Source organism: Battus philenor, unplaced genomic scaffold (genome assembly GCF_028537555.1).
Source record: "Battus philenor isolate CCGP_79_NKW_IND1 unplaced genomic scaffold, ilBatPhil1.0.hap1 SCAF_22, whole genome shotgun sequence".
In the NCBI taxonomy this organism is placed as follows: domain Eukaryota; kingdom Metazoa; phylum Arthropoda; class Insecta; order Lepidoptera; family Papilionidae; genus Battus; species Battus philenor.
In genome coordinates this window covers 9,337,744-9,360,134 of record NW_027181685.1, presented here as the reverse complement: position 1 = coordinate 9,360,134, position 22,391 = coordinate 9,337,744, and the positions used below count along the sequence as shown (strand labels likewise).

Genomic DNA, 22,391 nt, shown 5'->3' with positions numbered 1-22,391 from the left:
GATTCATTGGTTGAATTTAAAAGTACTGATATATATGCATAATGCGTAAGTACATAAAGAATTCGTGCGATACATTTTGTTTAGGTTCAACGGAATGTTAATAAAAATATTTCTATTTTAACAATGACATGATGATGGTATTTATATAGTAATCCGTTAGCGTGAGGATCTATTCGATAGATCTTGTGTTATGTCACGGACTAAATCCTTTATTTTCATTCACAGACAAATTCAGACCATAGCTTTATAGATTTGCATTTATTTATTCCTTACTTCTTTACAGAAATCTTATATTTGTGTTATGGTTAGCACGGAAGCGATTTATTATTTCACTATTGGTTTATTTCTAGTCTTCTCTAATAATTATATTAAAAAAAATTACGTACATATATAGTAAAAATATTACATATACGAAACAGTTTCTGTATGATATTATGACATTAACTTGCTAGGTTCTCGATACTTACTTAACAAGGTTTCTACGTTTCGTAATGTTCCCTAATGATAATCTCATTTTATGTAAAATTTTTGGTTGACATTATTAATGTGAAGTTTTTATTTTGAATTGATTTTTGCATTTGTATAGTATTCCAAGAGTTCAGTTACGTGTTTGACAATAACTCCGTTCTCGTTGTTTAGCATTTACAGTTTAATTATATTGTGTCCCAATAAGTTGCGAAACTTGTCAGAAATTGATATTGGAATGTTGTGCAGAGATATTACGAATGTTTGTACTTTTATAAATAAAACGATAAATGTAAAAAATGATGTTTTATATACGTTTTTAATTAACATAAAAATTAGAAAAATAAAATGTGAATATATATGTTTGATGGTTTTTTTTATATGAAGATTAATCCCAAAAATTGTCTTCCTCGGAGGTCTTGGCGAGGGAGAGGGGAGAGTTTCCGAGATCTGATTGGCTGTTGTAGTTGTCCGCGTCTGCTAAGAAATCGTCCACATATTCCCTGGATTCCGCTTCAATGTCGATCAAATCGAGTCCGTCTTTTGAATTGTCCAAACAAGTGTCAACGCTGGATGCATTTTTAATCTCTTCTGCGTCAAATATTGCCTCCATAACATCTTTTTTATCAACGCCAAATGATTTTTCAGGCGATGCGCTATTATTAAAGTTATCCAAACATTTATCTATTTCTTCCAATCGTTTAGGTGTAGTACTCTTTCTAGAAAGAGGTGAAATAGACCTTTTGGATACTTCATTAGAATCACTTATTATTTTCTGTTCTGGTATAACATTGTCAGATGTTTCCTCTATATTTTTGAAATCTGTTTTAGGGCTTATTACAATAGTTGGGACATAATTTTCCATGGTTTCTTGGGATATTGTCAACTCTCGCGTGTCCACTGAGCTTTCAACTACAATCATCAAGTCACTATGAGAGTCGGCCATTTTAACGTTGGCAGTCTCTGTTACATTTTCAACTTCCACTTTGAGCAGATTTTTGCTTGTATTATCTCCAATGATCTCTTCTTTTAATGTTTCATCAACAATTTCCTTGCGTGGTATATCTTCATTGGACACTCCATGTATATCACTTGATTGTTCTTTTACTATTTTTAATTCCTTAACACTGTCATTTGGAATTTGATTTGTTTCGATATTATCTGTGGGGTTTTCGGTTATTTTAACAATATCCTCTGATTCTGTTCGTTGTTGATCTATCCTTTTCTGTTGGATTTCATAACTATTTGCAACATGTGATTTTGGAAGCTTATCATCAATTGTATATCTTGGCTTTGGATTGTGGTATAGTTTTCTAAATTCATTTAAAGGCGTTTCTAAGTAGTTAGCTCTTTGAACTTTATCAGATTTTGATGATATCTTGAAGAACGCGTCCGGTATTGGACTAATTTTAACAGCTGTTGTATTTTTAACTTTATATGAGTCCAACGGTTCCTTAGATTGATAATCCCGAAGATATTTCTCAAAATCTTTCCTCAAAAACTCTTTGGTCACTTGTTTGTTTATATTAATATTACTGTAGTTAATATTATGGGAGCTGCTGTTTTTAATGCCTGGAAATAATATATTTAAAAATTACATCTAAGACTATTATACTAGGTTTATAACTGTAATGTTACCCACTACCCTATTTAAGTGTTGGTAATCAATTCAAACCATGTTGGTTGTAGGTGATAATTTTAAAATTCAAAATACTGTCGGGTACTTTGCATTTATACAGCTTGCTATTAATTCAGTATTACACAAGTAAGGTGCCTTCAAGCTGCAATGCAGTAATTTTATCGTCCTAGTCGTGTCGCTGGATGCTAGCAGCGCAAAACCAATCATTGTACCAATCTTTGAGGGAGGCCTATGTAAGAAAAAGACCAATATTTGACCTATGTGTTGCAGTGGTTGTTTGTCGGCTGATACGACGATTATTGGGTTGGAATAAGAAAGTTTTGGTCAATATTTAAAAATCGTCGGGATGCATTTATTATAGTGACCAAAAATTTTATTAAAATTGTGATACAATTTTAGACCTGGTAGTAGGATGAAAGCAAAATGAGGACGTTATGACAAACCTCTTTTTTTTATTAAAAAAAAAAAACAATTATCAATCGAACGTGAAAATATTTACTTTATTACCATGAGATATAAACTTGTTGGCGATATATTAAAATTTAATATATATATATATATATATATATATATATATATATATATATATATATATAACAAATATGTACAATTTTACTATTTTGTAAAAGGTCGGTTAAACCATAACAAAAACACTTTGATAAATGTATCGGGACTATATTCTAAACAATAATCAAACCTTACTTGTTCCAACGCAATCATCATCATGTCAGCTAAACTAACTTCCAACACCTAGGCAACACATGGTCACGACCGGTCATGTTATGCCCGAATTCAGTGACTTCTCGCGACTTTTACTATATCGGCGGTCCATCTAGTGGAAGCTTACCCACGCTGCGTCTACTAGCTCGCAGTCGATATTCGAAAATCTTTTAGCCACAACTACCAACACAATAAAGTAATTCTAACTTCTTTGTTTTATTTTTGGCGTTTATAAAAATTCCTCACTTGTGCATTTCCCGGAGAGAAGAAAACTACTATATAGAAGAGGCGGATACATAACAAAAAACTCGTACATATATTTTGTCCATTTACATCCAACGTTGGGATGCTATCGTCAGGCAGAAGAAACTCTTCGTTCCTGAGCTCCGAGCGCCGTCTCGTGAAGTCCAAGTAAGATTTCTCCACGGCCTCCGCTTCGATTTCCAGCTTCCGAAGACGAAGCTTCGCTTCTCGAAGCATCGAGTTAGGACTTTTCTCACGCGAACTTAGACTGGGTTGCTGTTTTATGCTGTCTTTACTGAAAATATTACTATTTATAAATTACATTAAATACTCACGAGTGTGTCGGTGCAACAAATCAAGACAAATCATTCAATAATATTTACAAAAAGGCTTTATGCTTGTGTTGGAAATCGTTACCGTCAGTTTGTGGCAATATTGAAATAAATTAATATTGTAATTATTTTTTATTTCATTCGCACGGCTTTCTCAAATGCCTCAGAAAATAAAGAAACTTCAGTCATTGAAAACTATATACCTATAGATATAAAATTCATTTAGAGCTAGAAGTTATTTACGTAAATAATTTTAATACAGATGCAACAAAACTATAACATTTCAAATAAAGTGAGGAATTCATTTATTTGTGTAATATTTACACAAGTATCTCAATTCACTTTTTTTAATATGTAAAAATTTAAGAAAACACGTTTCATATTCTGTCTATGACTTAAATACGTAACGTCATGTTTCTTACTTTTTTGTGGTGTCAAATAATGTATATATGATGTTGCAAATATTAAATAATACAAAAATGATTCCGAAAAAATTCAAACAGTATTTAGTTTCACGGTTTCCCTTAAAAATAATAAGAACTAAATCTTTGATATTTCTAAAACCATTGATATTTGGACAGGATGTATGTACTATATAATAATTTATAGTATATGAGCTATATTCTCTTACATCTATAACCAATCACCATGTATATACAATTAAGGCTTCAAATACAAAATAGATATTTAACAGAAAGTATTCGATGATTGATTGATGATTGATATTGAAAGACTCTTGCTAGGGCCAGAAGGTGTCGGTAATAATAAAACGAACTTTGAAGTAGATGTGTGTATATTCATTCGGGCTTTGTCCATATTTATACTGATGTATATAAAGAATTGAAAGATGTAGTAGATTGAAAGATGTAGCTCCTACAATGTATTAGGGGTCACCGGAAAGTAATGTCGCTTTCTTAATTTAAATTCGCACGACTACTTTTTAACGAGTTTTTATTTCTTAATAACAATATATTCACCTTTGTTATCAACAATCTTTTGCCATCTAGTATACAAATTTTCAATGCCGGAGTGCTAAAAATTAATCGGTTTTCTGTAAGACATGTCGATAGAAACGACATTACTTTTCGGTCCCCCTGTTAATTATGTAGCGTAGACTAAAGTTTACTAGAAATGTGTTATAATTTTTGGCAGCGAACCTTTCTCTTCCCCATCTGCCTCTTTGGCAAACTCACTGTCGCTTATCGAGCTATAGAGAGAGCTATACTTGGGATTTCTTTGATTGAATTAGGGAAGAATATAGCGGATTGGCAAGTTGAAATAAAAAGTAGCATTGGAAAGACCACAGCGCGAAGAACACATGGCAGCTGATTAAAATTCTGCAGTAAAGATCACGGATCCACAAACACAACGTAAGACGTCCCCACCATAAGCTGGATGAACGAGCTTGTTAACGACATCATAACTAAAATAATAATGACGAAATAACTCACTTTCTCAACTTTTGCTTGGCCTCGCGTAGAAATGATTTTGGACTCTTCTCTCTACTTTTTTTCACTTCCTCACTCTTTTCCTCCCGCTGTTGATTTTCACTGTAACATGAGCCATAATGGCAACCGATCCATTAATAGTTTATATATAGACAACATTTGAAATGGAAATTCTCTGGCCTGATTTATATAAAAGATACATGTCATGTTATAATTGTAAAAAAATATAGAAATCCTATCAAATAACGCACACATATAGTTTCTATTAAAACTGGCTCTCCAGGCATTCTTCTCATGACGTAAACAACAACAATATTCTTGTATGTATGTTTATATATTATATATGTATATATATGTATAGGTAGATTTTTTATATATGAATGTATTTGTATGTACACGCTAGACTGCACTCTTCTTCATGTCTCTCATCTCCATCCAAAGCTTGTTTGGTAGAGATCGCCTCGAGCGATGAGACCGCCACTTGTACTATATCAATTGTTTCTTTGTTTCCTACATTTACTGTGTATGGTGTACAAAAAGTGTTAATAAATAAATAAACATTATATATAAAGAGATACAATAGTAAAAAAGTGTTAAAAAGTCAACGAGCGATGTCGCGCGTGTCTTTCCGAGAACTATCGCACCCTTATAATAAAATGATGTGAGCTGTAATGAACAGTCTAGTATTTTTGAAGTCAATCAGTCATAAGTTCATATATCATTCAAAATTAGTCTCGAGTGACGTTACTAGATGGCAGCACCAGAACATTATTCTGATATAAAAATAAAAGAAACCTTTATCGGACTGCTAAGCAATTTGCAGGAACGCATGAATCTTTTGAAACATATTTTGGCTTGATGTTGTCAAATAAAACACCAATTTAGACAAATATCAATCAATTTAAATATTTCTTTTCGTACGATTTTTAAGCAGTGGCGTGTTTCGCCGCGTAGCAGTCAAACGGTTAAGGCATAACTTAATGGTGATTGAGAGGTTTTCTTAAAGACCCGCCCTTCCCTCCCTCGTCTCTTTGTGTCACCTCTTTCATTCATACTAAGCGATTCCCTTAAGGCTAAGCGTTCTGCCACTTAAAACCCGTTAAACCTGCAAATGTCAAAAAAAGTACTAAAACAGTAATTACCTATTGTTATCATAGCACGGGGAATCACCTAACAGTTGATCGGGCGGAAGCGTACGTTGCGGGGTTGTGGACTCATTTTCTGCTTGTTCCGGGTCATCTGTAACGTCATCGTATAAGATTACAAATACAGAACCTCTTCGAACCTGTAAAATTAAATTATACACCACCAAAAATTCCCTAAGCTCATTGCCACTACTCCCTACCCCCTCGTTACACTATATGCGACATTCCCTTAGAAATCTTACATTGCAAAACATACCCTGAAGTACTTTGAAAATAATGATTAATCATACAAAACAATTAATTTCTTTATAGGTATTGATGTATTAGTTTCCTAAATATTCTGGGACGAATACAATTGATAAAACTGTACTTTGATATAAAGAAGTAATTTACTGTAGTATTTTAGGAGAAGAAGAGAAGGAAGGAAAGTGGTGTGTTTAAGATATATAAATAATGTATGAAGAGAAAGAAATTGAAAATAGAAACATGAAAAAATTATTTAACACAATAAAAAGACCCTGTATCTCTCTAGATAGAGGGCGGATATGTAAATTAAAAAAATATATATATTCTGAGACGGTGATTGTCACGTTTTATGAGAGTTTAATTATTAATAATGACTTTAACACATAACGAGCTGCAGGCTGTAATGGAAACATTATTTTAAGATATATCTATATGTCAGCGCGAGGGCGTTGCATAACCTTACGATTTTAAAAAATAATTATTGTATAACATATTAAGACATAAGTATTGAAGATAGGAGATATATCTATAAGCCTTTTTGGGGTATCTATAACTATATATTAACGGCGCAGGCATAGATGTCGCTTCAACCGCTTGAACGTTCGTGTCTCTAAAAAGAGTTGTAAATATTTAAGAATAACTTAGAAATTTAAGAAAGATTCTGCAAAATTGTTGTATAATAGAAATTTATACTAATCAACAAAACCATATTACTGACTTTGGCAATATGAATGAAACACAAACAGTAAGATTGACTACAGGCTTAAATTTTAATGGAATGAATATATAGCTCATTTGTCGGCTTTATAACTTTTAAACCTATTTCCGATTCCACTGTTACGCTATGTACAGGTGATTTTTTTTATGGTCCCCGCTCATATAATTTTTTATTATTATGATTCTCCTCTTTCATGTATCATATTATCTGTTGTACTGTTTCTTTCGTTCTACAATTTTCCCAGGCTTTCTCTTTCATTTTTTTAGCCATACATCCATCCTCAACACACATTCTAGGTTCCCTTACTATTTTATTTTGCAACATTACATTTATACAGGATGATTGGTTGTAGATGTAAAAGCTTCGAAGCGTTAAATTAACTCATTTTTACCAAAAAAACTTTCACGTGAAACATTTTACAGATCAATACCATCTGGCAGTACAAAGTCTGCGGGGACGGATAGTAAACAATAATTAATTTTATACATAGTAACACGAATTTTTAAAATGATTTTCTTACTATAAATAACAAATGAGTAATTCGCCTCTTTAAAGCTTTTACACCAATAACCAATCATCCTGTGTATTAGTAACTAATGATTTAAATATATATACTGTGTACATTGCACAGTGAGTACAACTGACCTGTGCGCGAGGTACTAGCACGGCAGGTGGCCGTTCTATGCTTGCTGCTGATTGGTGAAAATCGCCGCGTCAGTGACCGCCATTGGTTGATTAGGTGACTAAAAATAAATTAATTCTTATAAAGAAACTGTATTTTAAAACCCAAAATATTTTCTATAATATCTAGATAGATGTTATTTCAAAGTTAAAAATAGAAATTAATGACTTTTTTATATTAAATTTTAACAATACCATACAAATTAAATTGATTTTAGCATATGTAAAGAATACTTAACACCAAATAAAATAATATTAATATTTCGTCGTCTTAGATAGACGCTCTCTACAAGGCCTCCTCCCAAAGATATTTATGAAGATGAATGCCGTAACCGCTTGGCTGTTGCTGCCCATCCTATGAAAACTTGTTTGCAGTGGCAATCCTGTATAATTAATGCTTAAAGTGTGAATTATATAAGATTGTATCCCGGAAATCAAACCCGCGACCTATGATTGCAAGTCTCAATGCTCTACCGCTGGGCTACCACCGTTATTAATAATAAAACCGTTACTACAGTTATATGGCCCATTGTACGCAACTACGTATTGTTAAAAGTATATTATTAAATAAATCTTACTATAGCATTAAAGTTTTTGGAAGATCAAAATACGTGGAAATTTGTGTCAATATTTAAATCGTTGATATTATAATGTACACATCAAAAATTATTAAATTTCATTTAAAAAAAAGCAAATGTTGAGTTTCTGGCTGGCTCTTTTCAGTAGATCAGCATTTATTTCTTTATAATTTTTTCACTTGAATTTTTATTTTCTTTCTCGTCTTCCATAGTACACAATATCTTTTTTTTCTCCTTTTGTCATTCCACAATTCCATCTTCCTTTCTCAATCATTTCATCCATTCCTTTCGTACATCCTCAAACACTTCAGTTATCCATTTCTATTACAGTATCACAGTTTTAATCGGTTTTATTATTTTCTCGTGTACATCAATTTTATCACGGATTTATTTTACTTTTTTTTAAATATAAATGAAGCTATTTTAATAACTTTACAATGTTTTATACACCTATGTTTTGTTCCTGCCTATTGCGTATTGTGCAACTTTCCTAAAGAATTTGAGGACGCACCCTCTTTTATCCTTTTCCATTTTAATGGAGGCAAGTTTTGCCTTCTCTATCTTTTTACCTAGCCGGCATTCGGTCTCATATCGGAGCCCTCCAAATGTGGGACATTCTGCTACCAGGTGGATCGCGGTCTGGTCCACGCCCGGTTCACAGAAGCACGAGGGGTCCTCCCTGGGCTTAAACCTATGAAGGTACTCAGAGAACCCCCCATTCCCTGTGAAGAGCTGCACCAAGACCGCGTCCACCTCCATGCTACGGAGCGCGCGGTAGGCCGCGACGGCGTCCGAGAAGAACTTCCACGTTGTCGATGCCGTCGTTCCATTCATGTACCTGCTATTCCATTCGTCAAGCATTCCCAGCCTAAGCTGTCGCCTGACGTCCAAAGCGTGTTAGCTAACTACTTGAATAAAGATATTTTGAATTTGATTTACATACCGTCGCGTGTCGGCGCGTCTGTCGGCATTTCTGTCCGCGTGTCTGTCTGCCAGAACTCCTACAAATGGCAGCACATCCCCTGGCCGCAGTATTCTCGGTGGTTCCACGAACACACTCAACTCCTCACCAGCGCCCTTGTACCACCCCGTCGTACTACGCCCACCGCTCGGGTTTACACTGCAATGTATTTATCAATATTTTAACATTCACAGATGGGATTTTGTCCCACTTTATGATACGCTTGTACATGCAGATTAATAATTGACATTATGACTGATATTTATCCTGTATAAATTATATAATATAGACAATAACACACCAATAACAATGTTACAAGGATGATTTTATAGATCATTTGCTATACAATTAAAAAAAAATGTTTTTATTAACCATATTTATAGTACAAATCTTTGTGTTTTAAAAGGTTCGATATTTATTTGCGGAAAAATTAGCGTAATGCCATGTTAATGTCTAATTTATGTCTGTACATAAATGTCGATTATATATCTCTTCTATACAGGATGATGGGTAGGTTAGAAAGGGGTAGTAAAAACTTCAAAGAGATGAATATTTAAGTCATTTGCTGTCAATATATTTTATATACGGTGCACCTTATACAAAACTCAATGGTTCCACAAATAGTAGCATATGGAAATATAGTAAGAAAATGCGTTCGTAGAATTATAATTACTACATATTAAAGATAATTATTGTTTACTATGTGTCCCTGCAGACTTTGTACTGATAAAATTTACTGCCGTGTCGCATTGCAATAGAGAAAATAAACTAATGTATCATATTTAAATAATAATACGTATAAGAAATAAGAAACACCTGTCACTAGCAGTTACACATTACTCGACAAAAATATTGTTTACGATAATATATTTCGGACATATCTAATTAAAATTTATTATTGTATACTGGGATACGGTAAACTTGGTAGGTTTGGCGATTGCCTATCCTCTGAAAACTGATTTCAATAGTCATGTTTTTTATTAAAATATTAAATAAATAAAAAGATATGGTATATTGGGACTCTACTACGATTTTCTCTAAAACAACTATATGTGCTCTCTGTATAAAGTGTTAAAAAGTATATTAAGTTACCCTTGTGATGGGGGCATGACAGCAGGCGCGGTGCGTGGCCGAGGTGTTCCCAGTCTCGCGGCCACCAGTTCCGATCGCAGCCGGATTTGTTCACGAGACAGATCCTCGATATGCTCGCGTTGCTGAATGTAAATGGTTTTAATTATTAAAATAAGTCCCTGAATGCTGGCCACTTCCGACCGGTTCTCTCGGAATCTTCGTGGAAGGCATATGTTAATATGCCTATATTATATATATATATATATATATAACATTTGACGTCCTATGGCTGACGTAGTCATTTAAAATAATGCTTAAGATCTCCTAGAGAAATAAAAAACATCAAGCCGACAAACAGACGATATATCTACTGCTTAAAATCTCTTTATAAGCTACTAAAGAATTGAGGACTGCCAAAACCGAACATCAACTTATTTCCAACGGTCTTTCAAAGTAAGTTAATAAACTCCAAAAGAATTGGAAGTGGTCCACTTCCAATCTTTTAACTGTTTATGTCGAATATACTCGTCATAGTGAAAGGAAAATTATTGCGTAATGTCGAGTAGACTCGTCTTAGAAAATAACTAAGCAGACAGAAAAGTTTACAGTACAAAATTATACAGTTAGAGAGTTAAACTTGCTACGTGGGTCGTCAGCCTCGATCACCAAACACTTAATATTTACACCTCTATTACTAACAATAAAGAATTGCCTTCAAATCCTGGGGTACGGTGGATCCAAACCATGGTAGGGAGGACTTCATTTGGTTTTCTCACTTTTTTTAATGCCAATTGATGCTTAATGGAAGTTGTTTTATAAACCGTAAACCTGGTAGTTTATACAAAATAAAAGTTTGTTCTTATTTGTATGAAGCTACCATGGTTTCGATCCGTGTGGTGGGTACACTTTGTGATCTGTTATACTAAGTATAACCATTTAATCCCAATGTATGTCGAGTAATTTTTAATGATCCAGCTGAATTTTGAGAGTTTTTGATAGGCGATAGACGCCTGCTACAAGGGATAGCCCCCCCCCCCCTCATCCCCAAATGTTGCCAAGATTACCGGTCTCGTTTACTTTCTATTTAATATGAAATAACTACCTGATCTTACCTGATCAGCAAAGGCCTTGAGGCGATCATTCTCCTCTCGAAGTAAGGTTTCGAGTCGACCTTCACGAGCTCCCACTTGCTCACAAGTAACACCCGCACGGCCTCTCTCCCGGCCACGATCCATTATCTCTTCTAAGTTAGCCTAAAGTTAATAAAGTAATAGTTGATGACGATACAAGTTATGGTGTCTAGTTTGCAATGCTTTAATGTTGGAACAAGTACACTCAGGGTGGTGGCTTGCGAATAAAGAAACATAATTTTAACAGCACAAACTTAACAACGTCTTCAATCATTTGTAAATAAATTTTTTGGTGGAAAACTGGTCGTCGTGGTGACAATCCGTGGCATTTCGAGCCCAGATTTCTCGCCACTAAATTATTTCTCCTGAGGTATATCAATAAACCAATGGCGATTGCCCACTTCAAAAACGACTTCCGCGAAGAATGGGTTTCTCATGAAGTCAATTAGAGAAACCGTATATGATTTTTTATTTCAAAAATACAAACGTTGTCAATCCGTTCTTTATTTAAAAATAGAAACCATAGATATTATTTTACCTGATTAAAATTTACATTCTTCTGTTTTTTGAGATCGTTGACTACTTGGTTGGGTGTCTTCACAGCGTCATCATTCCTGGCGTTTCTCTCAAATTCCTGTTCGTTGTTCATGGTCTGATCCATCTTCCTGTCGGTCATCACTCCCTTATCGACCAAACACTTTGATTCACCGTTCGCCAGCGCTATTCGTTCCTTTAACTTTAATAACTCTTCCCTCAGCAAAGTATATTGAGCAGTCAGCTCCTCTCTTTCTTTCATATTGTTTATACTTATTTTTGTGTTGCTATCGCACAATACTTTTAGCGTCTCCAACTCGGTTCGTTCCCTCTCTATGACGTCACGCTCGTATTTCATCGAGTTAAGGCGACCTTCTAGAAGCACTACCTCATTGGATATCTGATTTCTCATTTCGTCGCCGCGTTTTTTTAGAGTCTCTTCTGCTTCTCTTATTTGTTGTTTGAGATCTTCCTCCTGCAACATAACCTCTCAATTTTACAAAACAGTGATCAGATTTTTGGAAAATTTGACTGAGAAATGTTTTTATTCGCAAATATTAATAACGACGATAATAACTATCATTAGGTACCTGCCACTTGAACCTCTATATTTTATCGACCTTTTGATAAAACCATTCTTATATACTTCGAGCAACAGCTGCAACGTAGCCATAACTTAGGCGAGAGACGAAACTTTTTACATCATTCCCGTAGGTGTATATATCATCATCATCATATTAATCGATAGGCACCCACTGCAAGGCTTAGGCCTCCAAAGATTGCTATGAGGACCGGTTTTGAGCTGCCCGTATCCAGGGGCCTCCTGCGATCCTATGTCGTTGGTCCATCTAGTGGGAGCCCTATCCATGAAGCGTCTACCATTTTGCGGACGCCAATCGAAAAACTTTCGACTTGAACGACCATCAGTTGCACGAGAGATATGCCCCGCCCACTACCTTTACCTTGGTTCTTCTGATAAGCATAAATAGCTAATCAATTTTGATAAATACAAGAATTCCGGCTAGAACAATTATTCTGCTTAATTCACACAGCGATCTTTCACTTAATTAAAGATAGAGAACATCTCTGACCCTAAGGTTCTCTATTTCTATAATTATTTCGAGTCTCGTGGTTCATAGTCACATAGTCACTAACTTTCAAGTATACACCAATACCTTTGCATAGTTTTGTTTTGCGTTTTTCCGAAGTTGCATCGCTACTTAATTAGTACTAATTCCTGTGCATCGTTACATTTATAGAGATTGAAAGGTTTTGGAGAAGAGATGCCAAATCTTTAATTTTAAGATGATAAAAACGCGTCCAAAAAAATTCGGACTCATTTTTTAGGAAAAACAACCTACAACAGCCACTATAGACTCATCAGACAGTAATTCATTTTAATTTTCATAAATTAATTGGATAGTTTATTTTGTTTTAATTGAATACGTATATTTTGTCTTTTGTATGTTTGTAATAAAATTTTAAATTATTTTTGTTTTTTAAACGTTTACTTTGTTTAATTTTCTTTTTAAAAAGTAGTTTTTTCGTAGGCCTGCAACCTATCTTCAATCATTACATGGTTTGCTAAAGAAAACCTTTATTAACTTTGCGTCATTTCAATTTGCGTCGTGTTTTTATGTGATATTGGTTTATAACAAAATTCGTATATTAACCTTTGTATTTAAACGTTCGCTTTCTATTTCCACAGCCTTCATAGCGGTCGACATATTGGAATGCTGCTCACGTAATGCCCGCGCCAGGCCCCATAGGAACTTCTTCCTCAGCTGAACATTTGACTCCAACTCTGCTTCTCTCGCTTTGAATGACTCTTCCATCTGTAATTATTATTTTTTGATTAAGCACATATTAGCTTTTCGAATGATAGAAAGATAAAACGTTTTCAGATACTGAAAGAGTTAAGATCACTGAAAAACGCTGGATGTAGACCGCTTCCAATTGGTCCATTAGAAAATCTATGGAGAAGGCCTATGTCCAACAGTGGACTGTCCAACGATTGATGTAATATTATACTAATACATCTGCAAATATTCCGAACATTTTATAGAAAGTTCTAATGAGAAAAAGGTGCAATTTATATTTGCAATTTCTTCAGTTCTCGGGGCTGACGACCCGCGTAGCAAAGGTTTAAAGACGCCTCCTTGCAGTACATGAGCCATCCATCTTCACTAATCAGACTGCTATCCAACTAAATTTAAAACGATCACATTAATGCTGTTCTAGATGCCCTTTTCATTAATGAATGATACTTGCTCTTGAAACGCCTGTGTCTGTTTTATATTTTTTAAACCTACCTCATCATATCGCTTCTGATACAGAAGTGCGTGATTCGCGAGGGAACGCTTAATTTTTCTCTCCTCTTCTTCTTTTACCATCTCCACTTCCGTTTCATACACCGATTTTAGTTGCTCAAACATCTAAAAGAGAGAAAGAGAAAGAAAATTCATAATAATTTTAAGTAAACTTCAAATTTTACTTGTAATGCAATAATAATTCTACCATTATGTTGTGTAAAATAATGTAAAACACACAACGACTAATTTAACAGATTGCAATAAAAATTTAATTCTGACTTACGAATCTAAACAACTCTAAAGACTAGATGGATTGTGTGAGTGACTTTAGGTGGATTGAACGAATGACTTTAGGTGAACTGAATGAGTGACTTTAGGTAGATAAGTAACATTAGGTGGACTGAGTGCGATCTAAAAAAGTCACCGGGAAAGTTTTTTTGTTGAAGGGACTGCATTTACTTAGTGGAATTTACAGTTTTAAATATCAAAGCACCGTGGGCGCTTAGCTTTATACTTAGCAACTAAACCCGATAGCCTTCTCGGGAGCCACGGCTGTTAGATATATTTTTTACTGAATTTAGAGGTCCCCTAGTTTTAAGTCATTTATTTATAGCACTAATGATTATTAATAGTGATAATAGTATAACATATGTAATGACAAGAATGCCAGAAACGCTCAACTTAATAAATACTTAAGACACTTGGGCGGACGCTTTAAATGACCAGGCGCAAAGGCTCTTAAGATGAAAATTTTTGCTGAAAGTCCATATGAGGTTAGCGTTCAGAATTCAAAGGTGCCAGAGTTGGATGAAATTTGATTTATTTGGTTACTGTCGGTGAGCTAAATGCTTAAAAGAAAATCAAGAAATATTAGGCACATTATATCTACATTGGTTTACACATTATTTGTTTTTACGTAAAGCAAACACAGCCAAATTGAATAAATACCATCTAGTCGACAAAATAATCAGTAATAAATTTACCGTTTTTTGTAAGCAGTGAAGGTAGGAACGCGAGGAATAACAGCAAAATCTCTATAACCTTCTGAAGGACGGCCTGTTAATAACTAAAATCACCTCATATCTCTAACTAGTTTCCAGAACAGCGTTGATAAGATCATTTATATGTTAGAAAGGGAGAGGAAGATGTCGGTGTAGGTGAAAGCCAATGTATTTCATGGTGGTCACCTTCAAATCTACTACGCAAGTCGTCAGCCTCGACCACTGTACCCTGACCTTCTACAACGTGATGGTCCCCTCGCTAGCATGGTAAATCTATGCTGAGAAGTTACGTCTCTAATATTAATTAATTATAATACGGTCTAATTACTTGAATTAGACCGTATTATAATTAATATTTGATAGATGAACACTAACGACGTGTTAGTTTGGTGGTTAAATACTTCGACTTCTGTCTCCTGGGGTCGAGTCTAGGTTCCCATTTTTTTATGATCTATACTAAGTGTAACACTGCGGGTAGATCAAAGGTGTACTAGGAGTGGGAACTTTAATACCTATATATTTCTCCACCATGTAATTTCAGAAATTTTCAATGATTTAGCTTATATTTGAGAATTTGCGATTTTTTCGAAGATTCCATTCCTTCAGAGAACTTAATAATACTATGTAATTATTAGACCTAGATTAGGCCTTCTGTAAAAATAGTACAAAAACAGACATAACTCAGGCATAAAAATCCGAAAGTTATGTTACTACCACCGCCATCTATTGGGCACATGGTGAATTACAATCTATACTCTTTCCAGCTGTCGTTATATTAAAAAGATAATGAAATAAAATGGATTATATAGTAATGAGTATTACTAAATGACATCTCAAGTCAACAGTTTGAAAAGTTATAAAACCTCTTCAATGATGCCCCTTTCCATAAGATCAACATTCTTAAGCAAATCTTCAATCTTGACCCGTTCCAGACTAGACTGGTTTGCATCCTGGAATTGATTCTCGTGAATAAATATTTAATTTATTTTCAAAGTAAAATTCATTTAATTTCTAAATCAAAATATATTTTTTTAAATTGAAATCTTATAAACTTCATAGGCATAAGTGCCTATGTACAGTAATTCTATATAAACAATATTTAAACGTCATACATGATACAATATAAACAGCCTAAATTACGTATTTTTTTACTACATTTGCTGTGCTACCCATATCGCATTTGCAGGTTCCGCAAGTTCGTGAGAACACGGCTCAGAGGACTAGAATCTAAAACCAGAGAAAGAGATTTTAAGCTCTAGTCAAAAATCTCTTTCAAGGTTGCAAAGTTCTAGGGCTCCTTGTTGAGCATTGGCTCGGACCACAACATACTACTATGTCAACAGATTGTATTCGCCGCCGAGGTCTTACGTCGCTTCAGATGACACTCCTGGCTTGAGCCGTCACTCATCTATAACACCTGTTTACCATTCAGACACAAGGTTACCTGGGAGAACCTGACCTCTGTCCCACATTGGTGATACTAACCTTGCCCTCACAGAAGCGAGAATACATCAACATTTCCCGTATTACTTACAAAAACTTTGACTACGAAAAAACTCTACAATATTTACAAACATTTTGGATAAAGTAACATTTTAATGTCTACCTTATACATTTGTTCCTTCTTCTTTTTATATTTCCTATGAATCTTCAGCATCCTCTGCTTACAGCTGTCGCAGTATGAACAGTGTTTGCATGTTGTGTAAGGGTCAGACCTCTTGCCGGTGCACTTGGCACAGCTGGTGGATGATACACGTGAACTGCTGGACACACTTGCCTCCGATGTGTTCACTGCCAATAAATATTAAATAAAGATGGCGTATTTGCGTAAAGATAAAATGTTAGATAACTATGGATAGCTTTTTCTATTCAAAAAAATTCCGGAATATTAATGAACTGGACAAACTGTACCTGCTTGTAAAAATAGTTTTAATTAATTAATTTTTCTTTTAGTAACTCATTAAAGCCTCTTCCATAATTTCTTATTTTAGGTAACTTTAGATATTGAACAATCAGCGTCATAAATATACTGACTGAGACTTGCGATTGTAAGTCGAGGGTTTGATTCCTGAGATACAATTCTATACAATTTACAATTTATACATCTAATATATAGGATTGCCACTGCTCACAAACAAGTTTCCAGAGGACGTACAGCAGCGTTCCCTGCGTACCGTAAGACCACCCCGCCTTCCAAGCGATTCGATTATGGTATATCTCCCATAAATATATTAAGGGGGAGAACTATGCCTTGCAGTGGGCGTCTATAGCTGACCCAGTGTTACGAACTATTTTACTTATTATTTTATCATTGCGTTATTTAAATGTTATTATTCACTTTTGGATTGGTTAAACAATACATTAATACACAGAAAATGAGCTTTATATCTGTCTCCTCCCCCTTTAAATCTTTTACACCTATTTTATTTTATTGAAGTTCAGAAAACAGGGGCGGCTCTAGCTCATGCAGCGCCCGTGTGCAATGAAACCCTGGCGCCTCATGGGCTTCCCCCCCCCCCCGGGGGGGGGTCTATAACTATTAACTTTGCCGACGTAAAATGAAAGTTTTTTCATATTCCAAGAAGCTATTTTATAAGTAGGTAAAGGTTACAGTATGGTATTAGTTACGGCCTTTCTTCTTATAGGAGAATATCATTCATTGCTTTTATGCATGTTGCACATCTCTGTTGCAAAAGTAAGCGGCGATCCGCGATAGTTCATGTTTCGTCTTATTTTAAGTTTTATGGATAGCGATATAGAAGCGAAATATATCGAATCTCTGTTTCGCGGCCCATAGAACTTACAACCATGTGTTGTACCATGATGGTACAAGACTATGCTCTTAACGCTGTCTCAGGGAGCGCCGCGGCGCCCGTGTGTGCATTCCACACACCCTGCACTATAGGGTAAGCCGCCCTTGTCGGGAAACAATGAAATAATCAAAATTTATAAATATACACAAATTTTTCAAATAGTATAACAAAGCAGTTCCCAACATTTAAATAAAAACTGTTAAAAAATTCATCAACGAAATAGTAGCATTAATAATAATTAATAAAATGAATCAACTGTTGCCATTTGATTTTCAATATCTTTATTACAAAAAACAAGGAAATAGATTCTATCTAAGATTGCGTCTATCAACTCACGTGAATTGCATTTTTTCTAAATAATCAACATACCTATAACACATCACATGTGTAATGACACATTTTTGTTTTTTTTTATTCCCGCGAATTTTAATCCTTTGCACTCGGTGAACCCCACTATGGAAGCAATGTAAATGATTTTAAATTTTTAACAAAAGAACAAAACCTATTCCCTTATAATTCTTGTTCTTTTATAGATCATAATAACATAAACAATTTAAATATTATAACATACGATGGAATTTCATTTTAATGCGATTCTTCATTAAAATCAAAAAATTTGTGTAATACATACATGCTTCAAAAGTTTCCGATTCTTTTCTATATAAAGGAAGACTTTGGAGTATACAGAGTAGAAGAGGGCATTTGTGCTCTTTTTTATACGTTTCTGCTATATTAGATGCAGTCTCTGAATCACATTTAATACCTGAAATTACGGTAACATTTTAAAAGATAATAATATTGATTATTATATTTATAAGCTATATAATAAAGTCATCATAGTTATTTCTACTGTATCTATATATTTCCAGTAGGACTGGCTAGATGTGGCCTAACAAGCTCAATTTTAAATTGATTTGAACTAGTACACATTGCAAACATTGCATCAAAGCGCATTGAACTCAAAATTCAATATTAACTATAATTATTATTTTTTTCTGTAAATCCTTCACTATTGTCAAAATACACTACAAATACTGACTGATTGGTTATTCGTGTAAAAACTTTAAAGGAGTTAATGTACTTATAGTTTGCCGTAATTGTATGATTCATCCTATTCAATACTATAGATTCAGAAGAAATAACGTCATTAAATAACATACTGATGACATATATATTTAAAATTTTTGTATGTTGTTTACTATTTGTCCACGCTGACTTTGTACATCCAGAAGTTATTTGCCTGACACATTCTGATAGAAAAATTAATTTAATGATTTTTTTCAAATTTATTAAAGTGATTGAGAGTAATGTGAGTTTTAAAAACATTTTGCCTACAAATAGACCATACATTTGCCCTTTTAAAGTTTTTACACCCATAACCATTCACCCTGTATACATATTTACATCTATGTACTGACCAGATAACTGATTACCCTATATAAATATTAATAAATAAAACACCCCAGTTGAAGACGTAAACACTATTATTAAAACTATTTTAATTAAGACAGTAGACGAAGAAAATTGGCCAACATAGCTCGTTATGACCATTCATTCATGCATTCACCATCATTTCAAGTTGATCTGTCCAAATTGGACATCCTACACTGTACTTGTTGATCTGTTCTCTCCACTTCAGAACTTTAAGACTCCAGTTACATGTTCAGATAGCTGCATAAGAACATTGAGCCTGTATAATTAGCTTTTGGCTCACTCTCTCACTTTTATGCAATAGAGACATTACTATATTTTACTATATGGTAATGTTTCTATCGTCATTCTTGCAGTTGTAGTGTTTCATGTTGTGTATATTTTTAATAATGACTCAAAGCCGATAAGAAAACATACACTAACTTAAACACAGTTAGCAGTAAATATTAGAATATTTTAATTATTTCTGCTATTTCTTAGTAGTATTTTGTATTAAATTTAAAATACTAGGTATTCTGACTATCATAGTCAACAATTTTATAACATTATTTATTAAAAGGGTGTATGTAAGCTAAACTGGTATATAAACTACGGCCCTTGATGTTCCTTTATATATAAATGACTTAAAATGCGGACTGCTTTCAACCAGTCCTACTGAAGATCTCTGGAGGCCTGTTAAAAAAAATATGAAAAAAAAATTGGACACTATATAACAATGGCAAAAACTTACCCAGGTAATTTAAAACACACCATACATCATTATCCTTAAATCTTAAATTTTGATATGTTTCAGTTGTACTTTCAAGCAAAGATTTTGCAAAATCAAACACCATGTTAGCCAATGGTATCTCTGATATAAATACGGAGAGGCTATAATTAAAATCCTAGAGCAAAAATACAAACCAAAGTCAATTACATTCCTTTTCCCTATATACAGAATAAGCTTTTAAAGTTGCGAAGGAATAGCTCATTTGTCTTTAAAAAGCTTTCACACCTATGTAAATTTACCCTATGGAAATAAATCACTTTAAAATATGTTACATTACTTTTTTTTTAATGCCTTAGGTCAATCACTTGTAGCAAAGTTTGTCAGAGTCAGATAGTGTAAAATAATTACTTTGTACATGTAGTATTATGAATTTTGAAATCACTTTTTCTTACCATATTATCATAACATTATTTATTATTTCTTAAACAATTAATTTTTGGATATGGTGTACTATACACAAACTGACAGCAAATGAGCTTTATAAAGGTTTTACACCTATAAACAATCACTATCTACATTTGTGATCCATAAAATTCATATTAGAATTTTATGTCTTAGCTGCCTTTATTTTAAAAATTCCAAACCCCTTTTCAATGTTCATTTCCACTTAAAAAAATTATCACTTTAGATGACTAGATAAAATAATATTTTATGAAAATAAAGGTATTTTAAAACCCAAAGGGTGTTTGGAACATACCACCCCTGTAAAAAGCTACCATGTTTAAAGGGCCAATAACAACTCTTTCAATTTAAAACAGTCAAGTAAATTCTGTCTACTAAAGTAATTCACATTTAATCCAAAAACTTACCTTGAATGTTCTTAAAATAATGGGTCTAAATATTTTAATAAAGTTACAAATCCTGGGTGTCTTCTTATTGTTACACAGACAAAAGGTAATATCATTGTTGATATAAATCCTCATGAGAGCCAATTTAAATATTTACTACCTCACTATTTGTAATTGCTGCCAAACAGTACTGTTTTGGTTTGAAGGTGCCATAAAAATTAAAAATTATTGGGTTTTTAAAACTGTACATCACCCTATTTCTATGGGGAGGATGTTTTATTAACCATTAAATATAAATAAGCCACCATGCTTACTTTAACATTAATATATCCAAATATATTATGAGTAGTTATCTCATTGTTTAACATAGTTTATAAATAATTATAATTACATTAATAATTATAATAAATGTCAACAAATGCAATGTAGTTCTTACCATTTGTAACAAATATTCAACTATAAGAATATTTAGTGCTTGAAATGTATATTCTAGACGCTGTACAAAATGCTTTTGGCATGTGAGTGTGTCACCTAAAACGAAAATGGTATTATTAAGTAAAATAGTAAGTGAATTATTTAGGGCAATAATGTAGACCCTTTCTAGGTATATACTTCTGCTATGAATATTAATTGTAATTCTGCATTGAAACGTGCTTGATTTATGGTCAGTAACATTGCACTTTTGCAGGCAGATCTTATATAATTATAGGTCTTAGACATGGTCTAAGACCTATAAAGTAAAACATACCAGTACCTGATTGTATGTTTATAAATTTGTTTAATGGAGTAATGGAGTATAGGAGTAATGGAGTATGGAGTATAGGATAGCAAAGTAAGATTTATTAAATAAATGAAACATGCAATAGACCATTTCATTTACAATAGAAAACAGACGTATGTTAGCGGAAACTGATACTCTAAGCAATAAACGTACATATTTGAAATTATCACGTCGTGTATTAATACCTGTATGTACGCTTTTCAAAACATTAACAATGTGCCCTCGCAAATAAGATCTGAGGTCACTAAGGACACCATTTTTCTCAAACAATTCGTAAATAAATTTCTGAAAATCTTCTGAGGTTTCATTATTTGCCGTATTTAATGAGTTATCACAAAGCCTTTCATTTTGTACAATAGATTTTTCCATCATAAAAATTTTTGAATTTTTTTGCTTTCAGGAAATTCTAAATTTTGCACATACTCTTAATTTACAAAGTAGCAATTTATGCCAAACCAAAATTTAAATTTCCCGAACAGACTTCGTTTGACAATAGTTTGTTGACATTTCCTGTTATTATTAAATAGAACATCATTCACAATACTTTATAATAAAATAAAATTATTAGGGATTATTTTTTTGTAT

General features: G+C 33.5%; 1 protein-coding gene across 1 annotated transcript; it reads right to left on the bottom strand.

Moving 5' to 3' along the window:
• Positions 1 to 787: 787 nt before the first annotated feature.
• LOC137923609 (uncharacterized) lies at positions 788 to 22,175 on the bottom strand. The gene is made up of 17 exons (XM_068766826.1): positions 21,992 to 22,175; positions 21,462 to 21,556; positions 20,199 to 20,352; positions 18,669 to 18,800; positions 16,831 to 17,015; positions 16,088 to 16,174; positions 14,224 to 14,346; positions 13,585 to 13,746; positions 11,916 to 12,386; positions 11,360 to 11,500; positions 10,269 to 10,390; positions 9,159 to 9,335; positions 7,602 to 7,699; positions 5,990 to 6,086; positions 4,851 to 4,949; positions 3,139 to 3,362; positions 788 to 2,037 (listed from the first exon to the last, which is right to left on the bottom strand). Exons 1-17 carry the CDS (start codon positions 22,173 to 22,175, stop codon positions 854 to 856), a joined length of 3,735 nt encoding a protein of 1,244 aa, XP_068622927.1. The 3' UTR covers positions 788 to 853.
• Positions 22,176 to 22,391: the final 216 nt, after the last annotated feature.

What these genes read in the sequence shown, in the direction of transcription:
- LOC137923609 (XM_068766826.1), bottom strand. Translation starts at nt 22,175, where the DNA reads ATGGAAAAATCTATTGTACAAAATGAAAGGCTTTGTGATAACTCATTA. An exon ending in ATCAGAAGCGATATGATGAG is followed by an intron (nt 13,747 to 14,223) that starts GTAGGTTTAAAA and finishes TAATAATTACAG; the next exon opens with ATGGAAGAGTCATTCAAAGC. An exon ending in GCCAAGCAAAAGTTGAGAAA is followed by an intron (nt 3,363 to 4,850) that starts GTGAGTTATTTC and finishes TAATATTTTCAG; the next exon opens with TAAAGACAGCATAAAACAGC.